The sequence below is a fragment of the Xyrauchen texanus genome, chromosome 8, assembly GCF_025860055.1.
Source record: "Xyrauchen texanus isolate HMW12.3.18 chromosome 8, RBS_HiC_50CHRs, whole genome shotgun sequence".
Lineage (NCBI taxonomy): Eukaryota > Metazoa > Chordata > Actinopteri > Cypriniformes > Catostomidae > Xyrauchen > Xyrauchen texanus.
The window spans coordinates 29,758,351-29,785,959 of NC_068283.1; the positions used below are offsets into that span (position 1 = coordinate 29,758,351).

The 27,609-nt window shown below is 36.8% G+C and overlaps 1 protein-coding gene across 1 annotated transcript; it reads right to left on the minus strand.

Moving 5' to 3' along the window:
* Positions 1-3,311: 3,311 nt before the first annotated feature.
* On the minus strand, positions 3,312-26,966 carry clcn7 (chloride channel 7). Its single transcript, XM_052132730.1, is given in 11 exon segments — positions 3,312-3,421; positions 3,424-3,508; positions 3,648-3,707; positions 5,016-5,147; positions 6,478-6,761; positions 6,931-6,982; positions 8,857-9,029; positions 14,327-14,420; positions 14,546-14,687; positions 21,597-21,790; positions 26,847-26,966. Coding segments are annotated over 11 exon segments (1,446 nt in total).
* Between the last annotated feature and the right edge of the window lie 643 nt (positions 26,967-27,609).

Sequence of the window (27,609 nt, forward strand, 5' to 3'; positions counted from 1 at the left end):
CAAATCTGGTGCTGTCCATGAGGAGGAGATGCACTGCAGTTCTTAATGCAGCTGGTGGCCACACCAGAGACTGACTGTTACTTTTGATTTTGTTAAAATGAATATCAGGCCCTGCTTTGATCCATAATGAATTGAACAGATCATGAAAAGTGATGTACCTAACTGGGATGGTAGTTGGTCAGAGGGGAGGGGTTGAAAATGTAAGCGCAATTTGTGCAGTCATCCAAAAAAGAAAGCCACTTCTGACATCAAGCAAGTAGTTGTATTTTGATTAATTATGAACAGAAGCATTTTTCTTTCTTTTTTGAGAAAAAAAGTGTACTGAATAATCATTCAAATAAGAAAGAATGTGAATAAGGGTCATTTTTTCATCTCATGTTCACTTTCACTCTTACCATGTCATTGAGCCAGCAACCCTCCTGCAGCGTTGCCAGGTCGCTCTGTCTAATGCATAGTTTGAAAGCTGTGCTTATCACCATGTTTGGGTTATCTTGTTCCAGAATATGTCTCACCACTGATGCCATGTCCTAAACATATATGCAACATACATATAAACAAGCTCAAAGAATTTGCTCAGTGGAGAGACTTTTTCACCTTTAACCTAGGTAAGTTTTCACTATGGTTCACAGGAGAACTTTTGTCAGCGTGTATCAATGTGGATGCGTTCTTTGTTTCTTCCACAGAGACCTCCACACCACATGTCTGTTTCAGCTGAAGTGAAAAACACACAAAAAAATTAGATTTCATGCAATAATAGCAGATAAATTAATAGTATTGCAACGGTATATTGCCGGAAGTAAGTCTTTGTTCATCTTTTTGTCTTCTGTCCTCTCTGTCTTTTAGACTTTTTATGGAAATACCCATCCTCTGATAAGGAAATGAGAAGAATATGAAACAGAAAAATTGAAATGAAGCATAGAGAAAACACAGCATTTGTCTAGCACCAGAGTTGCATCAAGTCATAATATTTTGAGGATAAAGAAAAATTACGAGAAGTAATATTTTGAGAAAAAAGTCAAAATTATGAGAATAAAGTCATAGCATTATGAGGTTAAAGTCAAATTACAAGAATAAAGTAGTAGTATTATGAGATTAAATTCATAAAATTTTGAGAATAAAGTCAAAATTACGAGAATAAAGTCATAGCATTATGAGATTAAAGTCGTAATATTTTTAGAAAAGTAAAAATTGTGAAAATAAAGTTGTAATATTTTGAGAAAAAAACATCAGCAAACAGGAACAGGATCAACATCAGCAAATCTACCCAGAATTTAAATGATTATGATGGTTCAGGATCATTATGGTGACAATGATGGTCCAGAATCAACATTAGCAAATTTACCAAAGATTGAAATGTTTATGATGGTACAGGATCAACTTCAGCAAATCTACCCAGAATTTAAATGTGTATTATGATCCGGGAACACATCATACTTGGCAAAATCACAGTGACCATGAAGTATCCAAGATTGTGTTCAACATTTTATGTTAGATTACATAATTTATTGAATAATATACATGATGGATTAATGAAAAAATTGGTTGAAATAATCTTTAAATTCCTCTCACATAAGAATGGGTAAGTTACCAAAAGCCACAGCATGGGTTGATATCAGACAGCTATATTGTGGCACCTTTTGATTTGAAAGGATTGAGAGAATGAGATTTATTAATTAGGACACACTAATCTGAACACTGAATCTACAGGCACCACGCTACGTTACCCTGTTAATAAATTAAAATAAAAAAGTTGATGCATTACTTTGAGCTAATTAAGATATAAAATAGCAGTCAGATAACTGGATGGATGGTGAAGATTAAAACAAGTAAACAAGTGTGAAATCCAATATATACGTATACTCTACCAATTTGCATCAAACTTGACTCATGATTTAGAGAAACCCAGATATATTTACATAATTAGAATTATGTAAAAAACATTCTTTCAACTACTTAATAAGAGTGAAACACTCCAGTGAAATCCTTTAGCATTACTCATAAAATTCCATTTTACACATGTCCACACCTTACTTAAGTATGCACCAAAGTGTTGAAAAATAACAGCAGTCATGTATTTTACTGTCTAACCAAATTTAAACCAACAATCTTCAGCAGCTTTATTAGTTCAAAAAGTTGTACAAATCAATATAAAATTCATCATTTTTTAAGCTTGAATTCAACAACTGATCAGCATTGAGGAAGATTAGGCTATTGATAAAACACTGATTCTTGAGATAAGGGACAAAACATGTCTTGCATACAAAAGTCATATTTATTTTAAAAATCAATAAATTCATAACAAACTGGAAAAGTTAAATCTAAAGGAAATGTGTATACTCAGGGCATTTTTTACTTATATTTTAAAATAATTTCATTAGAATGGTTTAAAATGCATGCTCTATAATTGGAAGCACATGTAATTTAACCTGTCCTCAGCAAGCGGTCACAATGTTAAACTAATAAACAAAGTGTTTCAAAATGCAACAAATTCATAAATATCAAATGAAAGGTAGGGTTCAGTAAGATATCATACAATACATCAAGAAAACTTTAAATTATATTTTCCATAAAAAACTGCTCTCACTTTGTGTCAACAAATATATATATATATATATATATATATATATATATATATATATATATATATATATATATATATATATATCGAGGAAGTTTCCTGAAATTAAATATGAAAAACATGATATTGAATACTGCAAATGCTTAAACAAACCACATAGTTTTGAAATAAGCTTCCTTGTGCTGTAAATCATCTGTCATGAAAGAGTTTTGTGTGATGGCAAATGGCAAAAGCATTCTGGTAAAAACTCGAGGTACTGCATAGTTTGCCAATTCGATTCCAGGAATGGGCAAGCAGCATCCCTAACTCACCATTTTACTCTAAAAGACATAACTATTGGAGTTTTGTCCATGTTTGTTTGCTTTGAAGCTGTCTATATGTTCTCCTACAATTTGACAAAATTAGCCTTTAGAAGATTTGAGAATTTACAATTACAGTCTCTCTCACCCAGGAAAATAAAAATGACCAAAAATATTGAACATTCATCTTGCACTCAGAAATGTATCTAAATTTTCATTCAAATGCTCTCTAGAAGGAAAATGCCCCTCCCTCTAATACCAAGGTTCACGGCTGTCACATAAACTAAGTCAAGTCAAGTGGTTTTAAGGAGATACCTTCCTGATTCAATAGTAAATATGTCAACACAGGGAAGGAAAAACTGTGTTTTTTGGTCTTAAATCAAAGCACTAACTGTGAAATCAAAGAATTGCAAGTTACTTTGGAGATAAAGTTTCTAATTTGTCAAGGCACTGACCTGAGGCACAGTGTAAGGGGTTGGGTTCATGAACTCTGTCAGGTCCATCATGCACTCTCTCTTGTCCTGAGAGATGTGGATGGACTGGATGGGGGAAAGCGTGGATATGCATCTCTAAAGTCCTTCAGCGCTAGTTTTCTCTGGCTGAGACGTGAAGGTGCCCTCTCTACAAACACCTGAGACAAAGACAGACATGATGCAGTACATCAGAGTTCTTATTAATAATAGGATGTCGTCTTAGTAACTGTACTGCCTGCCCATTGTTATACAGAAATGGAAGTCCAACCAAAATCATGAGGATTAAGATTTTTTTACCTTATGCTTGAGAAGAACAATGAGCTGAGAACGGAGAATAAGGCCACAGATTTTGCCTGGCTGAAGAAAAATAATCATTAGTCTCAACAGAAACTGAGTAAAGGCCTGTTCACACACCAAATCTTTTTTTTGTTGTTGTTGTTGTTCTAAAAAAGCTTTTGAATGGGAAAAATGGATTCTTATGCCGCTACTCACATAGGGTCCGACAAATCATCTGCCGACAAACCAACGTTTTTTTTTTTTACGGAGTGGTCAATGTTTTTTCTTCAGACTGCAATGAAAACTGATTGACCAGTGAAGAGCTTTTTGACATTTTCACTGTTGCTGCAGCTGCTCAATTCAGCTCGTGGTGGCACCAATCAAATGGCAAACACCGGCAATGGACATGAAGCTGATACACACCCCCATATATTATTTACTTAAAACTATATAGTTGCAGTTCATGAACCCTTAGTACTGCAAACACAACATAATGTGTTTTTGTAACAAAATGCTCCGTTTTCTTAAGGTCTGCTTATAATATATGTGCATGTATTTTTAACTGTTCATAAACATAAGGCTCATGAGTGTATTCCTGTGCTCTTTTACTCTTCTCATGCATAAAAACACTAAATTGAAAGCAAATATGCAGCAAAAAATATAATATAGAAGCTGAAAACAGCTTAATTCTTTTTAGAATATTTATATGTGTTGATACCTCAAATGTTATATTATATCTGGTGTTGTCTTAATGTACATTGTTAAATATGAATATTACTGTGCCTGTTATATTATGCTGGCATTAAAACTGGCAGTGATTTTTAGCTATTTGTTTGCACTAAGCTCGTAGTAACATGCCATAAAAAGACGTACATGCAATATTTTGTGTAAACAAACTAATTGCTGAAACTCGCTATTTTTATTGCAAGAATATTATAACAAAGTATTCCTGTAACGGTACTCTTTTCTTAAGACAATTAGCCTGTGTTTTCTTTTATATAATTTTTTGTGTTATCCATCAAATTTTATACTATACCTGTTATTCTTAATGTGCATTATTCCATATGTATTTATATCACTGTATCTTGTGTTATAATCCAGGCATTATATACACTTTAAATGCTTTAACAGTGTTCAGTATTTTAATCTTTAGCACTGACAGCTCAATGCTGATGGGTCCAGGCAAGAGATTGGTATAAATGTTTGTAGAGCAGCAACCGCACAGCCTACTGTACAAGGGTGAAATATGTTTTCGTTTAATTAATTATGGTGTGAATAGACCTTTTTCGGAAGTTTGTCCTGTGAAATCATCATGAATTTGGTGTGAACAGGCCTTTATACATCTTAATTGAAATACAGTAGCTATAACAGATATCATGGGTATGTCACCTCATCTTGGACCTCTACTGTATGGACAACCACTGGGAAGCCATTGTGATTGGTGGATGTGTTGCTAAGAACATCCACTATGGTGCCAACCTTCTCCACTCTGTTGAAGCAGGTGACCGGAGAGCTCATGACCTCTGTGGTGAACACATAAACCGATCAACCACAACATTAAAATCACATGCCTAATATTGTGTAGGTCCCCCTGTGCCACCAAAACAGCACCAACCTGCAAGATGCTATTCTTCTCACCACAATTGCACAGAGTGTTTATCTGTTACCGTAGACTTGTCAGTTTGAACAGGTCTGGCCATTCTTTGTTGACCTCTCTCATCAACAAGGCATTTCTGTACACAGATCTGCCACTCACTGGATGTTTTTTGCTTGTATAACCATTCTGAGTAAATTCTAGAGACTGCAGTGCATGAAAAACCCAGGAGATCAGCAGTTACATAAATACTCAAAACAGCCCGTCTGGCACCACCAACAATGTCACGCCCCAAATCACTGAGATCACATTTTTCCAATGGTTGATGTGAAAATAAACTGAAGCTCCTGACCCGCATGATTTTATGTACTGCACTGCTGCCACATGATTGGCTGATTAGATAATCACATGGATGATTGTTGGTGCCAGATGGGCTGGTTTGAGTATTTCTGTTGATCTCCTGGGATTTTCAAACACAACAGTCTCTAGAATTTACTCTGAATGGTGCCAAAAAAAACAAACATCTAGTGAGCGGCAGTTCTGTGGATGGAAACGCTTTGTTGATGAAAGTGGTCAACAGAGAATGGCCAGACAGGTTCAAACTGACAAAGTCTATAGAAATTCATAACTGCTCTGTACAATTGTGGTGAGAAGAATATCATCTCAGAATGCTATTCTGAGATGCAGGTTGGCACTGTTTTTGCTGCACAATGGGGACCTACATAATATTAGGTGTAGTAATGATACTCAACTCTGGTATATTCAACATTCAGCATAAATCCTTATGAAATGGCAACTGATACAGGACAGGCCACTGTGACAGTCTACTGTCACATTATTCAATTGATTTACTTAAGCAGAGTGTCCTAACTAGATATAACACGATAAAGCGACAAGGAATAAAAGCTTTATCTTCTATGTTAATCAAAGTTTTGTCCTAATCAGCCTCGACTGCAACAAGGCATTTTGTCGATCACTTGGCACCTTTGTATCAGCTCCTGGTAGCCCAATTCACTGCAAAATCTAATTGGCCCAAAATCCTGCTCCGCGTTACATTGGCTGGAAATTTGTCATGTAGTAGTTTTACAATCAGTGTGGTCAGAAAATTGCTTGTTGCTGGGAGCCATTACATCTCACCTGGTTATGACACAATGGGGTAACAAATATTGGAAAAAAATTAATTGCCTAGAATCCTAGACACAGTGTATCAGAAAAAAATAAATCATATGACAACCAGTATAATGCCAAAATGTGTGCTTACCTGGTGGTCAACCAATGAGAAGTAGGAGGAGCCTCCCAGTGAAGGAAAGGAACACTTTGCGGCTTAATATGGATATCATAAAGACCCTGTAAACAACGAAAACCTGACAAACAAGCAAACGTGCATGCACACACCTACTAAACACAAAACAATTAAAAGATAAATCACCTGTTCATGTGAGACCAAAATGACTCAAGCATGATGGGGAAGCCATAGGTCACGTTACTGGTGGCTTCTACAAGGATTACGGTGAGACTGAGTGTCATTCGAACAATGCCACCTGTCAGAAAACTCAACAAAATATTCATCACAGCTCAAACACACTCAAACACTCTTCACCAAAAAATGCAGTCGGGAGGACTGAAATGATCACAAGACAACATTCCTGCAACATTTCCTTAAAGAACACTGTTGACATTAACGTGAGGCTAAAAAAACCAATAACTCACCAAGCTGGGCTGCAGCACCTATGAGAGCATACTTCCCAGGATCTGCCCAAATCTATAAAGACATCAGAAAACATGTCAACAGTTCAATAGAGCTAATCCTGAAATCATTTAGCTCCCTTCTCCTAAATTAAGGGATTATTTTTTTTTTTTGGAATGAGACCCAAGAGGGGATAAAGAGGGATTACAGACCCAATGATATTACTTGACAAATGCAGTTTTCTGTCCTGTGTTGATGTATTACAACAGGAAATTGGGCCAGGACATATCAAATCCTTTTTGTAAATACCTAACGGACTTCCATTATCTGCTAATTTGCTACTGGTCAATTTCTGGCGGTATTAGCAGGGTTTCCACTTGTGTCAAGGTACAATTTTCCAGGACATTTGATGTGCCATACAGTTGTAGTATTTAAATAATAACACAAGGTCATTTAATAGTTGTTATTGGAGGTTTGTTTTAAAAAAAAAATAATCAATTTCATCATCAAAATGGTGTCTAATCAAATTAATTAAAAACTTTATTCAAATTAAAATATAATTATTTTAATTAATAACATTTTTCATCATAACATTACATTATTTTTTATCAAATTAAGAGCTTTTCAACAAAATCCTTACAGCACAATCCGAAACAACACTAGAAATAGTTTTGTTAAATGAAGTGCTGCACAACAGAACATCACAGATAATAAATATTGCTTTAAAACATTATTACTTTTATTTAATTGCATTAAACAAGATATTTTATATATTTTAAACAAGATCCTTTTTTACCATTTCAAATGTCCATTTGAATTAAGCTTATATTTTGTTGCTGTGTGTGTTTTTGACTGTAGTTTCTCACCTGCATAAAATTATGATTTCATTCAAATAAATATACATAGTTTGTATGTGCTGCACACTTCAGAGCGCTCTGCATACTGTCATCTACTACACACATACACACACCCAGAGCACATTCATTTTGAAGCATGCAGCACATGCATATTATATAATTATGTAATTAATCACAGACTTTTGTGATTTGATATTCACATTTGGACATATCGAGATGTTAATTAGATTAATTATGGATTCAAACATTGATTTTCATCCCAAATATTTCAAATTCTGTATATTGAAGTTAATGCAATTTTTATGACTGGATTCAGTGATACCAACAGTGTTTTCCACATCGCCAAAAATCATAGGGCCCTACATGTGGTAACACCAGTATAAGCAAATGCCGATCATTTATTGATTGAAAATGTATTTACTTACCGAAGCGTAAAGGCTGCATCACCATGCTACCACCTCGAGGTGTAAATTCATTTTCCCAAAAAAAGAAAAAATCTGCGGTGTGACCATTATCATTGTCTACATTTTACAACTGAAAAGGTTTTGTAGTTTACACTACAGCAGTGTTGGAATGGGAAGAAAAAAATTGCACTATGTCAGACTTGCACATGTTACAAAAACTTTTTCAGTGATACAATCAAACAGTTTTATTATACTAAAATAGTCATTACTTTCCAGGATATTTAGGAATTTTCCAAATTTTCCATGTATAGAAAACTGCATTGCAAAATTCCAGCATTACCAGGACACGTGAGAACCCTGAGTAGGGGGAAGGACATTATCTTTATAGAGAGCACCTGTAGTGGACATAAATCTGTTAATTGCAAGATGAGTCTTGTGGTTCAATTTCCCAGAAGAGAAAGATTGTACATTTTAAATGTGTATATCTGCTAAAAGTTTCTTTAGTCAACTTAGGAGTTGACAGTGATGCCAAAATAAAGATGGCATCAAAACTAACAGAAATGGACTAAAAGCCAAGAAACTAAAATGTTGATTTCATAGGATATTTACGTTTGAATATAATACTGTATTGAGAGTGTGAAGCTGATAGTGTTGAGAAAAGAATAGTGGCTGAGAAGGTAATACCCACTGATTGGCTGGAAGAAATGCTGTACAGGAAAATTCCGAAGAGTCTACCCCAGGCTGCTCCAATCAGCAAAGAGGGAATGAACACTCCTGTTGACACAGTCAGGCCATACGTCCAGAAAGCCAGGAACAAATAAACCAGAGTGAAGAGATCCAGGGTCTGGGGGTTGTAAGAACCTGTGTGAAGTCAAACGGCAGTAAAATACAATCAAGAAATTGTATCAGTATTACGTTTATTTTGTTACAATTAGGGCTGCACGATTTGGGGAAAATGTCATATTGTGATTGAGGTTAATATTGCGATTGCGATATAAGTCAATGAGTCAACTTGCTTAGTTATCAAGGAAAATGCACAAACAGATTACTGATCATGCTGAAATGTGTATTTTGCAACTCACTCTTGTCTATCCAAAACCAATACACACACACACACACACACACACACACACACACACACATTTTATTGTTGTTGTCATTTTAGTGTTATTTTTCACATAAGATTGATCTTATCATGATGATCTCATCAATGATGCAACACATTGCGAGCTGCAGACAACGTGAGAGAGAGACGAGTGTCTCCGTGTTAGAGTGCGCATCACCCGGCGAAACTTTAAGGGGGCTTTCACACTTGGTTCGATTGCCTGTTCCGAACCCGAGTTCGATTGCTCCCCCCTCCCCCCTGCCCCCGATGGACTGTGTTCGCATTATATATTTGTATCCGAACCGCGGTACGCTTGCGTCATCAAGCTGCAGCTCTTGCGTAATCGTGTTGCTTGATAACCGCGAAATGAAAAGGCGTCAAAATTCAATGAATAGACTTGCTCGGTTCACATTTCTTCTTCTTTTTTTTAACCTTTGGTTTTGTTTTCAACATCAAGATACAGAAACACACTTGCGTCTGTCTGCCGCAAAAATACTGAAATCGTTCAAAAGACAGCGGGCTGTCCGCCGAAGACAATTTTTGCGAAGGCAAGCAGAAATCATCTCTCTGCTTGCAGTGCGTGTGCGTGTGCGTCAATCCCGCTTTTTCGTCAAGGTAAGTGTATACACACGCACGCACGCACGCACGCACGCACGAAAGTAAACTCTTTCCGCTCATTTTGAAAGTGACGCGTGTGAGACTGACGACCACATTATACGTCATCAATAGCGGTTCACTTCCGCGGTTTGGTTCGATTGCGTTCATATCAGCAGCGAACCGTACTGGAGTTCACATGAACCGTACCCCAGACCACCTTTTTAAGCGGACCCGAGTACGGTTCGCGGGTGCGCACCCGAGTTCGGAAGACAGCGTTCACATCATCCAAACGAACCGAACTCTGACGTCATTCGAACCGGGGTGCGCACCAAAAGTGCTAGTGTGAAAGCCCCCTAAATCTCTCCCGTCTCGACTCCCGCTCAGATTGTGTCTCTTCCGCGACTGGTTGAAGCGGAACGAGAATGACAGTTTTGGAGTTTTTGCTTATTTACATGTCACGCTCCCGTATTATATGAACTTTAAATAAGGATGAAAAAAAGACATATCGCCAAGCTGTGATCTATTTTCTGTGTTATTTTTTCTGGCCACCAGTTCAGTGTCGGTCTGCTCGGCGTCCATCTTCAACTGATTTCCACGCTGCACCCCAGAAACTGACATAACATGACCACACGTGCCACTCCCTAAACTGAGACAGACTGGTCATTTTTTATTAGGATTGTAGAAAATGTGCAAACAGCTCTCAGAGAGAATGAGCTGTCACGTCCACACATGCATTTATTTATTTAACAAAATCGCAGCATTTTGCCGTCATATAATCGCACAGACTGACATCGAGATTGCGATATGATTCATTGTGTTATACAGAAAAAAGAAAGTCGTACACATCGATGACAGCTTGAGGGAATTGTTACAATTACAGCATGTTTTTAAATGAATAGAACTGTGGAATGGAAACTGGTCTTGGGACAGTTTGAAAAGCACCTTATTTTCGCCCTACCTCCGTATAGAGTCTCCGAAGGCAGCATTTTCCAGTTTTCGGACACAGCCAAAACATTTATTCATTACCAATTCTGATTGGATAGGTCAAGTTTAAAGCCATAATTAAATAGCAAATCTGATCATCACACATCAGTTGAATTCCATACTAATGAGTCAAATTGCAGCATTGCTTGGCATAAACAACCTACAGTTACACTGTGTCTATCCCGGACATGAGTGGCACGTTGCATCAATACTAAATCACTCCCATTATAATCAAAGAAGCTAATTACACAGGCAGCTGTCATCTGCGACACAATATGCAGTTAAATCATGCAATGGACAGACCAGTGTACCAGAGGCGGTGGCAGCCGATTTTGCCGGGGCTTCAGCCCTGAATGTTTTGAGTGTAGCCCCGAATGAATTTTGAAAAGTTGACTGACAAATGTGAAACTGGACAATAGCCTATGTAAACCCCCGAAATCACAAGTTGCCTTATTTCATTGTGCTTTGGCTTTGCACATACTGCATACAGCCTGTAAAAATAGACATAGGCATAATCTAGCCTATAGAATAAGTTTCTTTGCTGTCGGTAGCCTATGGGCGACTCCGTTTCTTCCTTTCTTGTTGAATATACAGCAGGTAGGGGAGGAGCTGACATCAACTTACGTTACTTAGTGGCGAGTTAACAGCAGTTAGCAGGAAAGACAGCAAAAATGAAGCAAATGAGGCTTCTAAAATTTCCGAAAGAAGTTAGTGGGTAAGAATTCACATTTGTTTTTGTCCTTAAAGTCTAAAGATCATCATCTGGCTGGCTTTCACCCACAGTAGGCTAACCTACCAGCTGATAGCTTCTAGCCTCGTGGTTAATGCATCCACCTCTCACGCTGGAGACCGTGGTTTGAGTCCCGTTCGGAGCATAATTTTCTTGTTTATCAGGTGTTGTTTTCTCTAAGGATAACCAATAAGCATTAGCATAAAATGTATGTGTGACTTGTTTTGTGATATTACATTGTAGTAAATATACACTTTGAGGGTAGCAAAGATGTGCCAGAATCAGGCATGGAAACTGGTAACAATTAATCAGTCACTTTACTTTAGAGAAAGTTAAAAGTGAAACATTGTTTATTCCAATGATCCTAATGAAAGGATTTTGACAGATGAACATGGAGAATTATATACAGTTCGATGCCATGGTGTGTCAATGAACTTAGACTAAAGTCATTCATGTATTTCTTTAACTTAGGATCTTATACATCATTTTGACTATTTATGTCGAAAAATCAAAATTATTTATATAAAAATTTTTTTTTTACTTCACGTTACTCACTATAATATAACTCTTTTGTGATGACTTTATGGTAATGTACATGACAATTCAAGAATCATGATAGATCTAAGGGCAATCCCACTGATCTGCTCTTCCCAATACATTTTCTTCAATGGTTTTGGTCAACAATTTGACATATGTAGCACTTGATGAATTAGTTGTTTGAAGCTGATTTGCAATAAGTTATGTGCTGTATCTGTTCTTTTGCATCACAGATGATTCAGGGAGGAGAGAGGATGTTGAGGATAGTACTAGAGTGGAAGATTTAGGAACTGTAGAAACAGGCCCAGCAAGAGCAAAACTCAAAGAATACCCTCTCACCAGCTTTGGACTACAGGGAAGTGGTTGCTAGTGTGAAAATAAAATGGTCTGGGCTAAGCCCCGGATGTCCTTCAATGCTGGAATCGCCTCTGCAGTGTACAAAAGCTGTCACATATCTATCATCAATCAATCAATCAATCAATCAATCAATCAATCAATCAATGTATTGTTTATAGAGCACTATTAAAACAACTACCATTGACCAATGTGCTGTACAATAAAACATAAAATACCATCAGCACAAAGTCACACATAATACAAGTACAGAGCAAATACAGTAAAGCATCACGTCATAAATTGTAGGCCAAATCAAATAAATTATTTTTTAGTTTAGATTTAAAAATAGGTAGTGTGGGGGCAGTTCTAATTTGACTTGGTAGGCTGTTCCAAAGATTGGGAGCTGCTACTGCAAATGCCCGATCGCCCCTAGACTTTAACTTTGATTTTGGAATCACTAAAAGGCTTTGATCGGCGGACCTAAGAGCTCTCTCTGCGTGGTGATCTATCTACAGGTCAGAGAGATATGATGGTGTTAAATTGTTTCTAGACTTAAAAACCAATAAGAGTACTTTAAAATGAATTCTATAGAGAACAGGTAACCAATGCAAAGACTGTAAAATAGAGGTAATATGTTCCCGCTTTCGAGCCCGTTAAAACTCTAGCTGTCGCATATTGAACCATTTGAAGGCGACCTAAAGAAGAATGGCTAATTCCCAGGTATAGAGAGTTGCAGTAATCAAGCCTAGTGGAAATGGAAGCATGAATCACCCTTTCAAAATTCTCAAACGAAAGAAAAGATTTCATTTTTGCCAAGCTTCGCAATTGATAAAAACTAGCTTTAACAACCTGGTTAACTTGTCTATCAAGTTTTAGAGCACTGTCCAAAAGGACTCCCAGATTTTTTACACAGGGCTTAACATAGGGTGTTAGGACATCAAAATTTTAATTGGCATTATTCTTGATGTTAGAAGAAGCAAATACTACAATCTCCATTTTAGACTCGTTTAAACGTAAAAAATTTAAAGACATCCATGCTTTAATATCCACAAAGCAGGCTACCAAGGTGTCTAAACTGCTCTTTTGAGTCAGTGGAAGATACATTTGTTTGTCGTCTGCATAACAGTGGTAAGATATGCCATGTTTATTAAAAATAGAACCAAGTGGTAGCATATAGAGTGAGAACAGTATGGGAGCTAGAGTAGAACCTTGGGGGACACCGAAGTCAAAGGAACAGACTCAGAGTGGAATTGCCTTATATTGACTGAAAAACTCGTGTTTGTAAGGAATGATTGGAACCAACTTAAGGCAGAACTATTTATGCCCACAACCTGTTCTAGGCGAGATAAAAGAACATTATGATCCACAGAATCAAAAGCAGCATTCAGATCCAACAGCACTAGCCCTACAGAATCTCTGGAGTCATCAGACGTATATACCATCATACTGCCCAGCTCTAATCTGCTGCATTACCAACTTGTCATATTTAGAGACCAAAGGTGGTCTTTATAAACCTTGATTGTTGGTTTCTTTGTTGACAGCTGCTTGTATTAATACCAGTGCATATGGTAGTCATGCACTCACTCACAATGCTCTGGTGAAGCAATAAGGGTTCTCCCCTGAGTTTAGGAATGTTTTAACCACCTGTTAGCTGGCCTTCTTCTGGCTTATACCTCTATGCTGAGAGCACTGTCTCACACGCACGCACACACACACACACACACACACACCACATAATTCATGAGAGTTGAAATCTTGAATGCATTGCTGTGACCATCAGACAGAGTTACAAGTCATCCATCAGAGTATGATAACATGACCACACACCCAAACCCGCCCATACCCAACCACACCCGTATAGGGACACACCTGGAGAATTATGGAACAGATTCCTCACACTCCGCTCAGGAGTGTTGAAGGAAGCTGTTGCCATGGTGTTATATTCACCATCAGCACAGAAGAGCTGTAAAATAAACAATATAACAATGACAATCTGTTCCTCTTCAACACATCACACTACATTCTGATCAAGGATCAGCCTGAAAAATGTTTAATTTTAATTCCACAATAAGCATATACTGTATACACCTGTAGAGGATATTCCTCAGTGTGGTCCTCCCCTAATGGCTGACAGTCATTGGAGAAATAGATCATGGCAAAAGAAACCGTGGCGGTCACCGCAGCGACCAGCATGGCCTCCATCACCTGCAGACATGGCCGGTGTATGTACCTGTGACATAACACATTCTGTTAAAATCACACTTATGGTGTCAAATTATGCCAATATATGAAAGATTTGAAACCTTGGAGGGGGAGGGGGGGTGGGGGGAGAAAGCTATTATTGGTGTTCTCACTCTTTGAAATCCAGAACTTAAAGTCTCTTCCTTTACTTTTTTATAAAAAAAAAATTCAATATGTAAGTTTCGGCCTACGTTTGACAAGCAAGTTTAATTGGGCACTTCACAAGTGATTGATGTATGAGAATAGACGCACCCCAACTGCCCTTGCTTCAAGCTATTTCAGGGCAGAAGCTCAAGGCCAGCAGTCTCAGGGCAAGAGTGAGAGTGGCGTCATGACATGCAAAAAATGTTGTCTCCATTTCATGACAATATTTAATTTGATTGCAAAATAAACATGTTTTACTGAGATATTGCACACTTTGTTTATCATCAACCCTTATTTTTAATATATTTTAACATGTTTTAACAAGTGTTTTATCCACCACACATTAATAGAAAAGGCAGTCTCTGGATGGGTTGTAACTTGTAACCATAAAAATAGCCTAAATTTAAGAAGTGAGACATGATTTGGGTGAAATGACTTTAATGGAAGACCCTTAACTATTTTTGTATTAAGTTTTTCTGCCTCAACGAGCAACGCAAGTAAACGTTGGTAAGATTAATATAGCAAGCTTCAATACAACTGTAAAGTAAAACAAAGAATAAGGATTCAGTAATGATGGACATTAGAGGTGTAACTGTATGAGATTTTCAGAGTATAATAATGTCACAAAAAATTCCACAATATTACAGCATCACAATATTAATGATAATATTTAGTTATTGTTACGCCCTCTAGGCATACGTTTCTGTGTTTTTCTTTTCTCTGCATGTGTGTGTGTTTTGCTCTCCAGGTCTCTTCATTCCATTGGTTCAATCAAATCCATTTGCTTCAACCAATCGCTGCCAAGCCATTTGCAATCCAGCCAATCAGCTGTGGGAAACTGAGGGATGGGAGCCTATATAAATACACACAAGTTGGCTGACCAAGAGAGACTCACACCTGCATGCCTGTTGCATGCGTTTGTTATACAACTTTTTTTCCACCTGCCTAATATTGTGTAGGTCCCCCTTGTGCCGCCAAAATAGTGCCAACCCGCATCTCAGAATAGCATTCTGAGATGCTATTCTTCTCACCACAAATGTACAGAGCGTTTATCAGAGTTACTGTAGACTTTGTTAGTTCAAAACAAATCTGGCCATTCTGTGAAAATCCCAGGAGATCAGCAGTTACAGAAATACTCAAACCAGCCCATCTGGCACCAACTATCATGCAATGCTCAAACACTGAGATCACATTTGTCCCCATTCTGATGGTTGATGTAAACATTAACTGAAGCTCCTGACCCGTATCTGCATTATTTTATGCACTGCACTGCTGCCACACAATTGGCTGATTAGATAATCACATGGATGATTGTTGGTGCCAGACAAGCTGGTTTGATTATTTCTGTAACTGCTGATCTCCTGGGATTTTCACACACAATGGTCTCCAGAATTTACTCAGAATGGTGCCAAAAACAAAAAACATCCAGTGAGTGGCAGTTCTGAAGATGGAAATGCCTTGTTGATGAGAGAGGTCAACGGAGAATGGCCAGACTGACAAAGTCTACAGTAACTCAGATAAACACACTGTACAATTGTGGTGAGAAGAATTCAGGTTGGCGCTGTTTTGGCAGCACGAGAGGGAGCTTACACAGTATTAGGCAGGTGGTTTTAATGTTGTGGCTGATTGGTGTACAGCTGATCTGTTCTTACATTAAACTTCAGATTTTGGAAAAGTTGACCTGACTTTATATTCGTGCATGAATGAGATGTCAATGTCTGTTTTAAAAGTGAGGTATATTATGGCATTGTGAAACCGTTACTTCCCTAATGGGATGCAATATATTTTATTAAACACAAAATATTATGCAGTAATAACAACAGTTACAATAATCCTAATGGAGAACATAATGGAGAAATGGCCGACATCTCAATCCACATTTACATAGCAGGCTAAATGAGAAAATCTAGCAAAATACTGTGCAAAGAATATGAATCTGTACTTACAAATTGGAAATGAGCAAACATCATGGGGAACTATTTAAATATGTCCAGTCTCATTAAAATGGTAAATGGTCTGCACTTATATAGAGTCTTTTTAACCTTAACAGTATTTAAAGCGCTTTACACTGTAACTCATTCACCCATTCACACACACATTCATACACCAATTCATACAAGGTGCTAGCCTGCCACTGGGGGCAACTTGGGGTTCAGTGTCTTGCCCAAGGACACTTCGGCATGTGGAGTCGTGTGGCCCGGGATTTGAACCACCAACCCTGCAATTTGTGGCAAACCTGCACTACCAACTGAGCCACAGCCACCCAAAGACACACTATCTGTGCAAAAACGTGAACATTGCTGTGACTGTCTACACAGTAATGATTGGTTGTTCTGAATCGTTATCTCAAGGGTATTTAAAAAAAATTAAATATTCAGAACACAGGAATATTTGTAAACTTGTTACAGTTTTACCTGCAAACCACTCTACTGAATACATAACATTTCCCAGGGAATTGTTAAATGCAGAGAATGACAACAAATCAGCATCCTCAACGCTAACAGAATACATGTCCAAGCAGTTAGCAAGCAAACAAATTCACCAAAAAGATAACTTCTCCCGTTGAAACATGCATTCTTCATTAAAGTGCCCATTCAGTGCCAAAACCTATCCATCCATTCTGCCAATCAAACATACTATATAATCAACTCTCTAACCCATTGTTGTGTGATTGTGTGAAGGACATGACCACTCTACATGACCTCAGCATCTTGAAATGTGCTTTTCTTACTCAAGTTTGAGTCCTAGTTGTTGCTTAAAGGACTTAAAATGGCCAATACAGGAAATAAATGCAGATATATTAGACTTAAAGTGATAGTTCACCCAAAAATATTAATTCTCAATGATTTACTCATCCTTCTGGCATCTTGGATATGTATGACTTCAGCTCTTTCAGCTCTGTAGGTCCTCATATTGCAAGGGAATGGGTGCCAATGAAGCACCATAAAAGCATAAAAGTAATCCATATGACACCAGTGGTTAAATACATGTGTTCAGACAGGATATGAGATGTATGGGTGAGAAACCTAATGTATTCTAAACATGACATGCAAACAGAATAAAAGATGGTTTAATCCGCTAACTGTCTTGCGGATGAGATGTTAACCCGCTGGTGTCTACGGACGCGCCGGCGCATCCTGCTGGATTTTTTCATCATAACAGCGAAAACAACATAAAATACTCTGTCATTTTGGGGCATACAGATAAGTGTAAGACATCATTAGAGACTATAAAGGGTTTACTTTTTTGTGTGCACACTCACAATAACAACAAAACTTTGTGCTTTTGTAAAATAAATAAAATAAAAAGGGTGAGCTTACACCAGTCTCTATGTTCACGAGCATATATCTGAAAATGTCACAAAAATGAACTGAAACTCCGCGAATACTTATCACACAAACATGAAACATATGTATAAAGAAAGCTTAAAATGTCTACTTTTAAATAAAACTATTCAAATTTAAAAAAAAAATATTCTCCTGCATTGTAATCTGTATGAAACAAAGCGATGTACAGTTTCTACTGGCTCAGCAAATTATCTCACACTGATGATACGGAAATGTGCTGAGGCGATCAATGCAAGTGGTAAACGTCCCCGACTGTGCTTTAAAAACAAAGTTCATTCACTTTTCTATGCATTTGAAAGACAGCACGATACACAAGTGAGAAAACTCCTGGATAGTGACGAAGAATTAACATTTTCCTCAGAAGAAGATTGGGACTCTGATGAATGTTTGTATTTTGAAGAGAGACTTGATCCAACCGAGGATACAATTTCAGACGAGTAAGTCATTTTGTTTTCATTAGTTGACATGCTATTTTATATAAACATGTACATATTTTACTAGTGGAACTGTTTCCAGACTTGCCAGCCAGGATTCAGAGTATTGAAATTTGAAATATGTCCTAATAATCAAGTTTTAGTTAGATTTAAATGCTATTTCGGCTAAAGCAGGAATTTAAATTGTATGCTGTATGATATAAATATGATATGTAATATGATATAAAAAGAATATGAATGTTTAGATTATATTTTAACTAGTGTTTATGCTGCCTCATTATCATCAACAAAGCTTGTGCTTGCAAATATGTGTTCAGGTTATATTAGTAAAATGCATTTTAAATATGCTCATATTAGAAACTCAGGATATTATAATGATTTCTGAATGATCATGTGACACTGAAGACCGAAGTAATGGTGCTGAAAATTCAGCTTTGATCACAAATTGCATATTACGATCTATTCAAATAGAAAACTGGTTACAATATTACTGTTTTACTGTATTTTGGATCAAATAAATGCAGTCTTGGTGAGCAGAAGAGACTTATTTTAAATGGTAATGTAGGTCTAGAAAATGTATAGTCAGATTATTTCTTTTAACTTAAAACTTGCTTTTGATCATTAAGTCTCCTCACATTCATTCTCTTTCTGTCACATTCCTCATTGATAGGCCCAGGAGAGGGGTCTTTGTCTCCTCAGGCGTGAATTACAATCAATATTCATGATAGTTCACGCCTCCTCGCATATTACCTTTCTAACACTAAAAGTGTCTCACAAAAATTAAATTAGTATATTGTTTTGTATGAATGTGTGATCAGGATGGTTTTCACATCATTTTGCAAAAACTCTAGGCTACAAGATCCAGTTCTCAAATGGCTTGTGGACAAATGTTTAGTATGTGTTATATGGCGTTATTTCAATGACTTTTTCAAAAACCACAAATAAACTTTTTCTTGTAGCCCAGTTTGTGCTGAATACAGTGTTATCAGTCAGATATCAGACTTTAGCCATTAATGTGTTTTTAAGCAACTGAAAAAAAGCAAAAATGTCAAGGCATGTCAAAACTTCTCCAGGGCCCAAAACACCCTCAGACCCCAGAGGGTTAAACCGAGATCCTGACTCTCTGTGGTCATTAAAAATCCACATCTCGTAAAGAGTAGGGGTAGAAGATTAGGGGTAGAGTCCTGCCCAGTTTCCACCCATTAGCCCATATGTATCATGGCCCCCTAATAATCCCCATCCCTGAATTGGCTACATCACTCTAATCTCTCCTCTCCACCAATAGCTATAGTGTGGTCGTCGTTCTGGCACACTACGGCTGCCGTCGCATCATCCAGGTGGATGCTGCACACTGGTGGTGGTTGAGGAGATTCCCCCATACTACGAAAGCACTTCGAGTGCCTAGAAAAGTGCTATATAAATGTAAGGAATTATTATTAATTATAAACAGTAGGCACCTCGTTGAAAATAGCCTTCTTAATCATCAGATTAAAAAAATGGCATTCCTACCATAAAACAATAATTGTCTAGGCTACTTAAAAGCATACATTTGTTGATGAGCAAAATTAACACGTCGACATGGTCCAGTGCAAGACGGCGGCTTGACTCACCTGAGGCAGCAATCCTGTGCTTGAAAAAGCCTGTTCGGCAGAAAAAATTACTTACAAGCACGCACAAATTTAAAGAAGCCTCAATTGTGAAAACATCCGACTTTCAAGCCAACATTTCGGAAATCCGCTTCCCCGCACCACCACCTAAGTGATTTCACTGCTACTTTGCTGAGTTTGCTTGTCTAGCAAGAGGACATTTACCAGTGCATGTCGCAAGTGATAGAGGGAAGAGGCATGTGCAGCCTGAGGTGAAATGAATCTTTGTATCTACTCCGGACAAGTTTTTTTTTTTAAATCATATATAACCACATTTTCATTTACCGTCAGGCAAGTATCCATCAATGAAAATGGTGGAAAATTACTAATACAAATTAAGATCTAAAAACAATTATAAATGTAAACATAATAATTAGAATGATAATAATCACTGAAATATAAATCATGGTTCGAGGTGAACATGTTTTTGTATTATTTTATGATTTAATCACAGATGTATAGGCTATATACTGTATAAAATTGTCCCTTCAGAGTTGCGCTCACAACAAACTGCTCTGTGGAAATAAAGCAAACTGAACTCAGAGCACCTCCTGAGCAGAGATGTCTGAGGTCATTTACAACATTCTCATAGCTTATGTTATTCTTGCAAAACTTATTCAGAAGACTGAATCAAAGAAAGTGTGAGAACCTTTTACATACGTGCGTTCCACAAGACTGCACACCTCCTAAAAAACAGCGTGCACATTAAATTCCCTACCTGCAATTAAAAGTCTTCTGTCAGTGTGCGTACTTTGCTGCCTGTGTAATTTGATACACTGGTAAAGAACATCTGGCTTTCAATGCATTATTTAGGTAAATTTATCATGGGTCACAAACTCTCAAACTCATTAGGCAACTATTCTTTATTTAAGGCTATTCTCTTCATTAGGCTATAGTATTAATATTGGAAGTTCTATTCATAATGTTTCCACGGTATAAAATGTCACACCGGTGTTGTCCCTTGTACCAAGTAAAACCGGAAACACTGTACACCGTGGTAACCGTAGTATGGACCTACACAGCTAAAATATTCTTCTAAAAATCTTCATTTGTGTTCAGCAGATGAAAGAAAGTCATACACATCTGGGATGTCATGAGGGCACGTAAATTATGAGAGAATTTAAACTTTTGGGTGAACTATTCCTTTAACATCAACCAAACTTCCCACTAAACTAACCATCAATAATTAAACAACTCAAAGAAATAGTATGAAGTATGTCAGTCAATTACCATCTTCACCATTTCTTGTGACACCAATAGTAGCTTTTTCGATTACAAAAGTTTTAATTTAAACATTTTGGCCCTAAATTGATGCCTATGATCCTACCTAATTCTGAAAATCGTTAGCCAATAATTGAGGAGATTAAACAGTGCTCCAAGCAAACCTCCTGGAAAAAGTAAGACGGAAAGGAAAATTATTATAATGTTAATGAGACATGGGTTGCAGAGGTCTCCAGGCTTCTCATGGTAAATGCTCATAAAAAAGTTCAGTGTGAAGGTGGAGCTCATTGAGGCAAAGAACTAGATCAGAAACAAAGCAGGACGAGGGTTTTGACCTCTTGTTCGGACTAAAAGAACAGGGCCAATCTTAAACGAATAGTTCACCCAAAAATGAAATTCTCTCATCATTTACTCACCCTCATGCCATCACAGATGTGTATGACTTTCTTTCTTCAGCAGAACAAAAACGAAGACTTTCAGAAAAATATTTCAGCTCTGTAGGTCCATACAATGCAAGTGAATGGTGATCTTTGCATCTCCAAATCACATAAATGACACATAATCCTTAGGTCTCCAGTGGTTATATCCATATCTTTATAACCGATATAATAGGTGTGGGTGAGAAACAGAACAATATTAAAAAAAAAAATGTAATCTAAATCTCACTTTTTAAGTAACTAAAGATTAAAGAACCCATAAAGTCAAAATTGGAGTTCAGTTTTGTGTTTTTTTTTGTCCAAGTCTGTTGACTCTGAGGCCATCTATATGTTACTAAATGTACTCATAAACATTGAGAAAACTCACTTTTAGCAGAAATAAGCATATGGCTCACCAGGATTTCGCAACACTTTTTCTTAATTATTGTAGCCCAAAATGACAAAATTTCAAGCAAATATTCTGACACAGATATATTAATAATTAGACCTGTTGCGAATATTACATCACCTCATAACATTCATTTAATCTAACCGCGATTATCCGAGATAAATGCAATTATTGAGCACTTTAAATTCTAATGACATTTTACAAATTTTAAGTGAATATGTGACATGAACGCAATGTTTTTTGTCTCATTTTCCAGTGCAACAGTGCATTATGTGAGTGTTCAAAAAAAAAATTACAACACTTGCATTCATGTGAAGATTAAATGCTAGCTGTGATGTACGTGCACCATCTGTGGTCTCGCAAAATATACAAGGCTTTTGATAGTGAATGCAATAGGATCCCCCTCAAGTGTCTAGGCTCTCTGCAGACAAAGGGCTTTTCGCAGTGAAAAAGGCCAATTGCTTGATCGTGTCATGTGAGTTTAACTTGCTCAAGCCAGATATCAGCATTAATCCTGCCTCTAATTTTAAGAAACAAATTGAGGTAAATTTCTTATTTCTGCTTACTAGATTCTGTGTGTCTATAATGTAGCCTGTAATTTAACTATTTCTCACTGAGACTATTGGGTTGATGTGAGAGATTAAGGCGATTTTATCAATAGGGCTGGGCAATAAAACAAACTTGATGTTTATCTGAAAAATAAAAAAAGAGATCAATATTGATGATAGATTTTGAGTAATTTTCTATGCTTAGCCTATGATCTACATCTACATCATTACACCGATCGTGATAGCAAGACAACAACTGGTTGGTTGATCTAGATGAAATATAAAAGATTGCCTTTTTATTTCCTTACATCTGTCACTATATGTGCTGTTTATTTGACAGGCGGCTTAATGTTTGTGCACTAATGTGGGTACGCACCTGTTACGATCCCGTGTTGTCCGTCCCGTGTTTTCCGTTTTCACTTATCACGCTCCGTGTCACGATCCCTTGTTGTCCGCCCGTGTTTTCTGTTTTACCATTCACGCTCCCTGTCATGTCTTCCTTGTTGTCTGCCCATGTTTTCTGTTTTACCATTCACGCTCCCTGTCATGTCTTCCTTGTTGTCTGCCCGTGTTTCACTGTCTCTGTGAAAACTACACTTCCCTTCTTCCCGTTGTTTCCGGCCCTGTCTGCGTGTTATTGTCCGCACCTGTCTGTCATTTTGTCATTACAGTGTCTCTTTATTTAAACCCCGCTGTTTTCCCTTCCCGTTGTCGTGCGTTAACGTTTCGTGTTTCATGGTTACCTTCTATGCTCATTCTCGTATTTGTCCATGCTCTGTATGCCCTTTGTTCTTGTTCCCTGCAGCCTCCAGCCGTTCGTGTTTTCCCTGTTGTGTCGCCCATTTGAGGACTACCCTCCCCTTCATGGAAGTTGTCTGCCTGCACCCCTGCCCGTGTCTTACCCAGCACTTAGCCTATATTTTCCCATCGTGGACTTTTTATTTGTTCCAGCGTTTGTTTGTTTTCGTGTTCCTCCTCAATAAACTGCATTTGGATCCCAATCACCCTTCTGCCTTCTCCCACTTCCACAGTTCATTACAGCACCTAAATGATCACATACACTTTATAATTCTGCCAATGCTTGTCTTGATTAGGATTTAATGTAAACGCAGTCGTTTATGTCTAAAGTGAATTTAAACAGTGGGACAAAAAGTGTATTTTCATCAAAATGTTGGACATGAAGTGTAAATGTAACCGAATTGAGCACCGTCATGTCTGAATTGAGCATGTCATATAAAGGCTATTAATCAAACAACAATAACAAGAAAACAAGAAAACCACTCACTACTTTTGGCTGAATAACTTGAGTAGCTTTAAAAGTATAAATGTAACAGAATAAAACAGTGACATTTTTTTATAATAATATTATTTAATAATAATATGATGTAGAGAGTGTGTTAATTTGTTTAATAAATTACTAGGAAAGTAGAGATGATAAAATAATTTATAATTATGCTTATCCTTTATCAATATTTTTAATGCCTGATAGAAAAGTATCAACTTTTGTAGAGTAATACTTCAGGTATACATTCCACCAGTCATAAACTTCAGATAATTGTGCATCATACATTAGAATGAGAACACAACTATTTCTGGCTTAAAAGATACAAGAACTAAATCAATGTGGAAAATTGTATCTCAAACAGAGTACAATGTGTCCCCCATGTGCTACTTAAAGAAACAGTTCACTCAAAAAGAAAATTCTCTTATCATTTACTCACCCTCATGCCATCCCCGATATCTATGACTTTCTGTCTTTAAAGATTTTTAGAAGAATATTTCAGCTCTGTAGGTCCATTCAATACAAGTGAATGGATGCCAAAATTTCCAAGATTTTTTAACATGTTTTATGCCCAACAGTAAATGTCTCTGTTGGCATTAAGGAATATTTAGACCCTACACATAAACTGATTGTAATGTAATTGTTTCATACATTATGATATAGAAAATAACTATATCTTTTCATTTCTGTAATAATGCCGCCCTTTTATTTATTTCACTATTTCATGTAGTGTTTACAGTATCATAGATATATGATGAATTTTATAAGTTGTCAATCAGAAACACCTATAAAATACCTATATTTTTTATTCTTTCTGGCAAACAGCCATAGAAGGGAATGTAAATGATGGTATGTGTGCTACATTTTTAAATTGTAGCATAGAGTTTTTATTTTAAAGGGGCATTCGCAACTCAGTACTCAATGGTCACTACTCATGAATACTTTTAAATTAGCTACTCGTTTACTCTTACTTGAGTAGTTTTTAGGACAGGTAATTTACTCTACTTAAACTAAATTTTTTAAGAAGTAACAGTACTTTTACTTGAGTATTATTTTTCAGTACTCTTTCCATCCCTTGTCATGGATCATGTTTCAGATTTTGATGATGCAGTCTTTGTTCAACCAACACCCACAACAGTCTGGGAACATTATCTACCCACACTGGTTATTATTTCTTAGGCACTAAATTTGAAGTTGACGCATAGTTGAAGATCATAATTTAATCTCAGATATTCACATTTAGTGTTGAAATCAATTCTTTAAATTCAGCTCAGTTCACACTTGATAATTATAAATGAGAAATTTGCTTTCATGTCAGGGTACTGGAACATTCGGAATAGCAACATGTCGACGTCCCGTGTGATCATGTAGATATTGTAACATGAGATACAAAACAAAAGTAATACTATACCATGAAACACATGAAATACTAAAGGTCAGAGGAATGGACAGAATGGTTGTCTATTTAAACTGTGGTTATTCAAAGTTGAATCCTCCCTTTTGTTGGTGGTGTTTGAAAGTGGCTGTGTTGTAAATTTTCATTTTTATTATTTATTTATTTGGTTAAGAAGAAAAGGCAAATGTTTGAAAGAAGAGAATTGGAATTGGGGAATTTGTGGTTTCCTTTTCCAGCTCAGGTTTCTTCTGTGTGGTTTTGTTTACTAGTGGTTTGATCAATTTCTATCCACTGTACAATGTTCATTCTTATTATTATTTTCAATGAGGAAAGAGCAGTTACTCGTTTAACATGATACATTTTTTTGTGATTGCAGGGACAGTCCTCTTGAACAATCTGGGGAGGGGAATAATGGATTGTGTAATGCTTGCATACTTATATCTGTTTTTCTTCTTTCCTTAAGACTTGTTTCTTAGTTTCAACCCTCCCTACAGGGCAACTTCTTCCCATGTGGTTTAAACATCTTCATGCCTGATGACCAAATTCTGTAGTAAGCATTTCCCTGTACCTCCTGAATCTTTGGGAAGTGATCTGTTCCTTACAGAAGTATTTTTTACTATTCGTCAGATGCAAAAAGCTTTTTGAGTTTCTGCATTTTCTGTCCTCATTCTGTCTAGTCTCTTAAAATATTTTTTATGAAGGCTTGATTAATACTATCTTGAAAATCCAGTTTGGTGAGCAATGACTTGCTGACATTCCTTGTTAATGCAAAACAATGATTTATTGTCAAAGTCTGTTAACATGCAATTTAAAATGATCCCTTCGTGAGTAACTACAGCAATAGTTCTGTGTACTGACTGAGAGTTACTATAGCTAACATATACTACACCTGAGTATTTGGCAAATTCCACCACTAGCATAGCTGGGTTAGCTAGTTTTTATTTTGAATAATATATTTATAGTAGTTTTAAAAAGCAAATGAATCCATACTGCCTATAAAAAAATGCTTTAAACAGGATTTTCTCAGGTGACCTCAGACTTTCTCTCTGTACATTAAAAAAAGCTCAGTTTCATGGTGACATGTACAAATAACCAGATATCTCGACCTTCCAGGAGAAAAAATATCACTGGTATCACAGATTACTGTTAAGGCCAACCTTATAATCGAAAGAAAGTTTGCAACCTTTACATGGAATGTAGAACAGAAAAAATGTAGTGACTGCAGGTGGAATGTCGCAGGACGAGCTGGATCGCAATGTCAAAGGAACGTCACACAAAGAGACACAGCTGAGATGCCAAACCTACTCTCATGATATCAGCAACACAGACTCCTTCACACCCTGCCACACCCACAGAGTGAATGAAACCTTCTGAAGTCACAAACTCAGCCCAAACCCTCCACAGTGGCGCACACCCCTCACCCATTAACCTTAACCAATTCATAGCTCTAAGCCCTTGTTTGAAAGATAGAAATCTGTGTGTAAGAGAGTTTGCTGATGTGATGATAGCATGCATGATTCCTTCTATACTCCCTGACAGACTCTATTGCAACAAAAATAAAGGCCTATGGTAAGACTTAGAGCTTAATCTAAAAGATCTGAAAGAGCTCCTGTAATTTGAAAATGTACATACAAACAAACAAACAAACAAACAAACAAAAGCTTGCTGAAAACTAGATAGGAAGATACAATGGGTCCAAAATTTTATAAGCACATTTAAAATAAACGGAAACTGCAATGAACAGAAAATTCTAAGATTCACACAAGATGATTTTTGGAACATTTTCAAATTATGTTGGGCTAACATGCATCATCCATGTCAGCTCAAGTGCAGGCTGTCATTAAAGCAAAAGATGAACATACTAAAAAACAGAAAAAGACATTTTGAAATTCATATCTATTCAACTTTTTACTCAAACTGTTATGCTAATAATATGATTTGTAATGAAAAACAAATAGTAAATTGGAAAAATGCTCATTAGAAGTAATTTTCACCTACTTTAAATGATATTTAAAGGAATATTCCGTGATCAATACACGTTGAGCTCAATCGGCAGCATTTGTGGCAT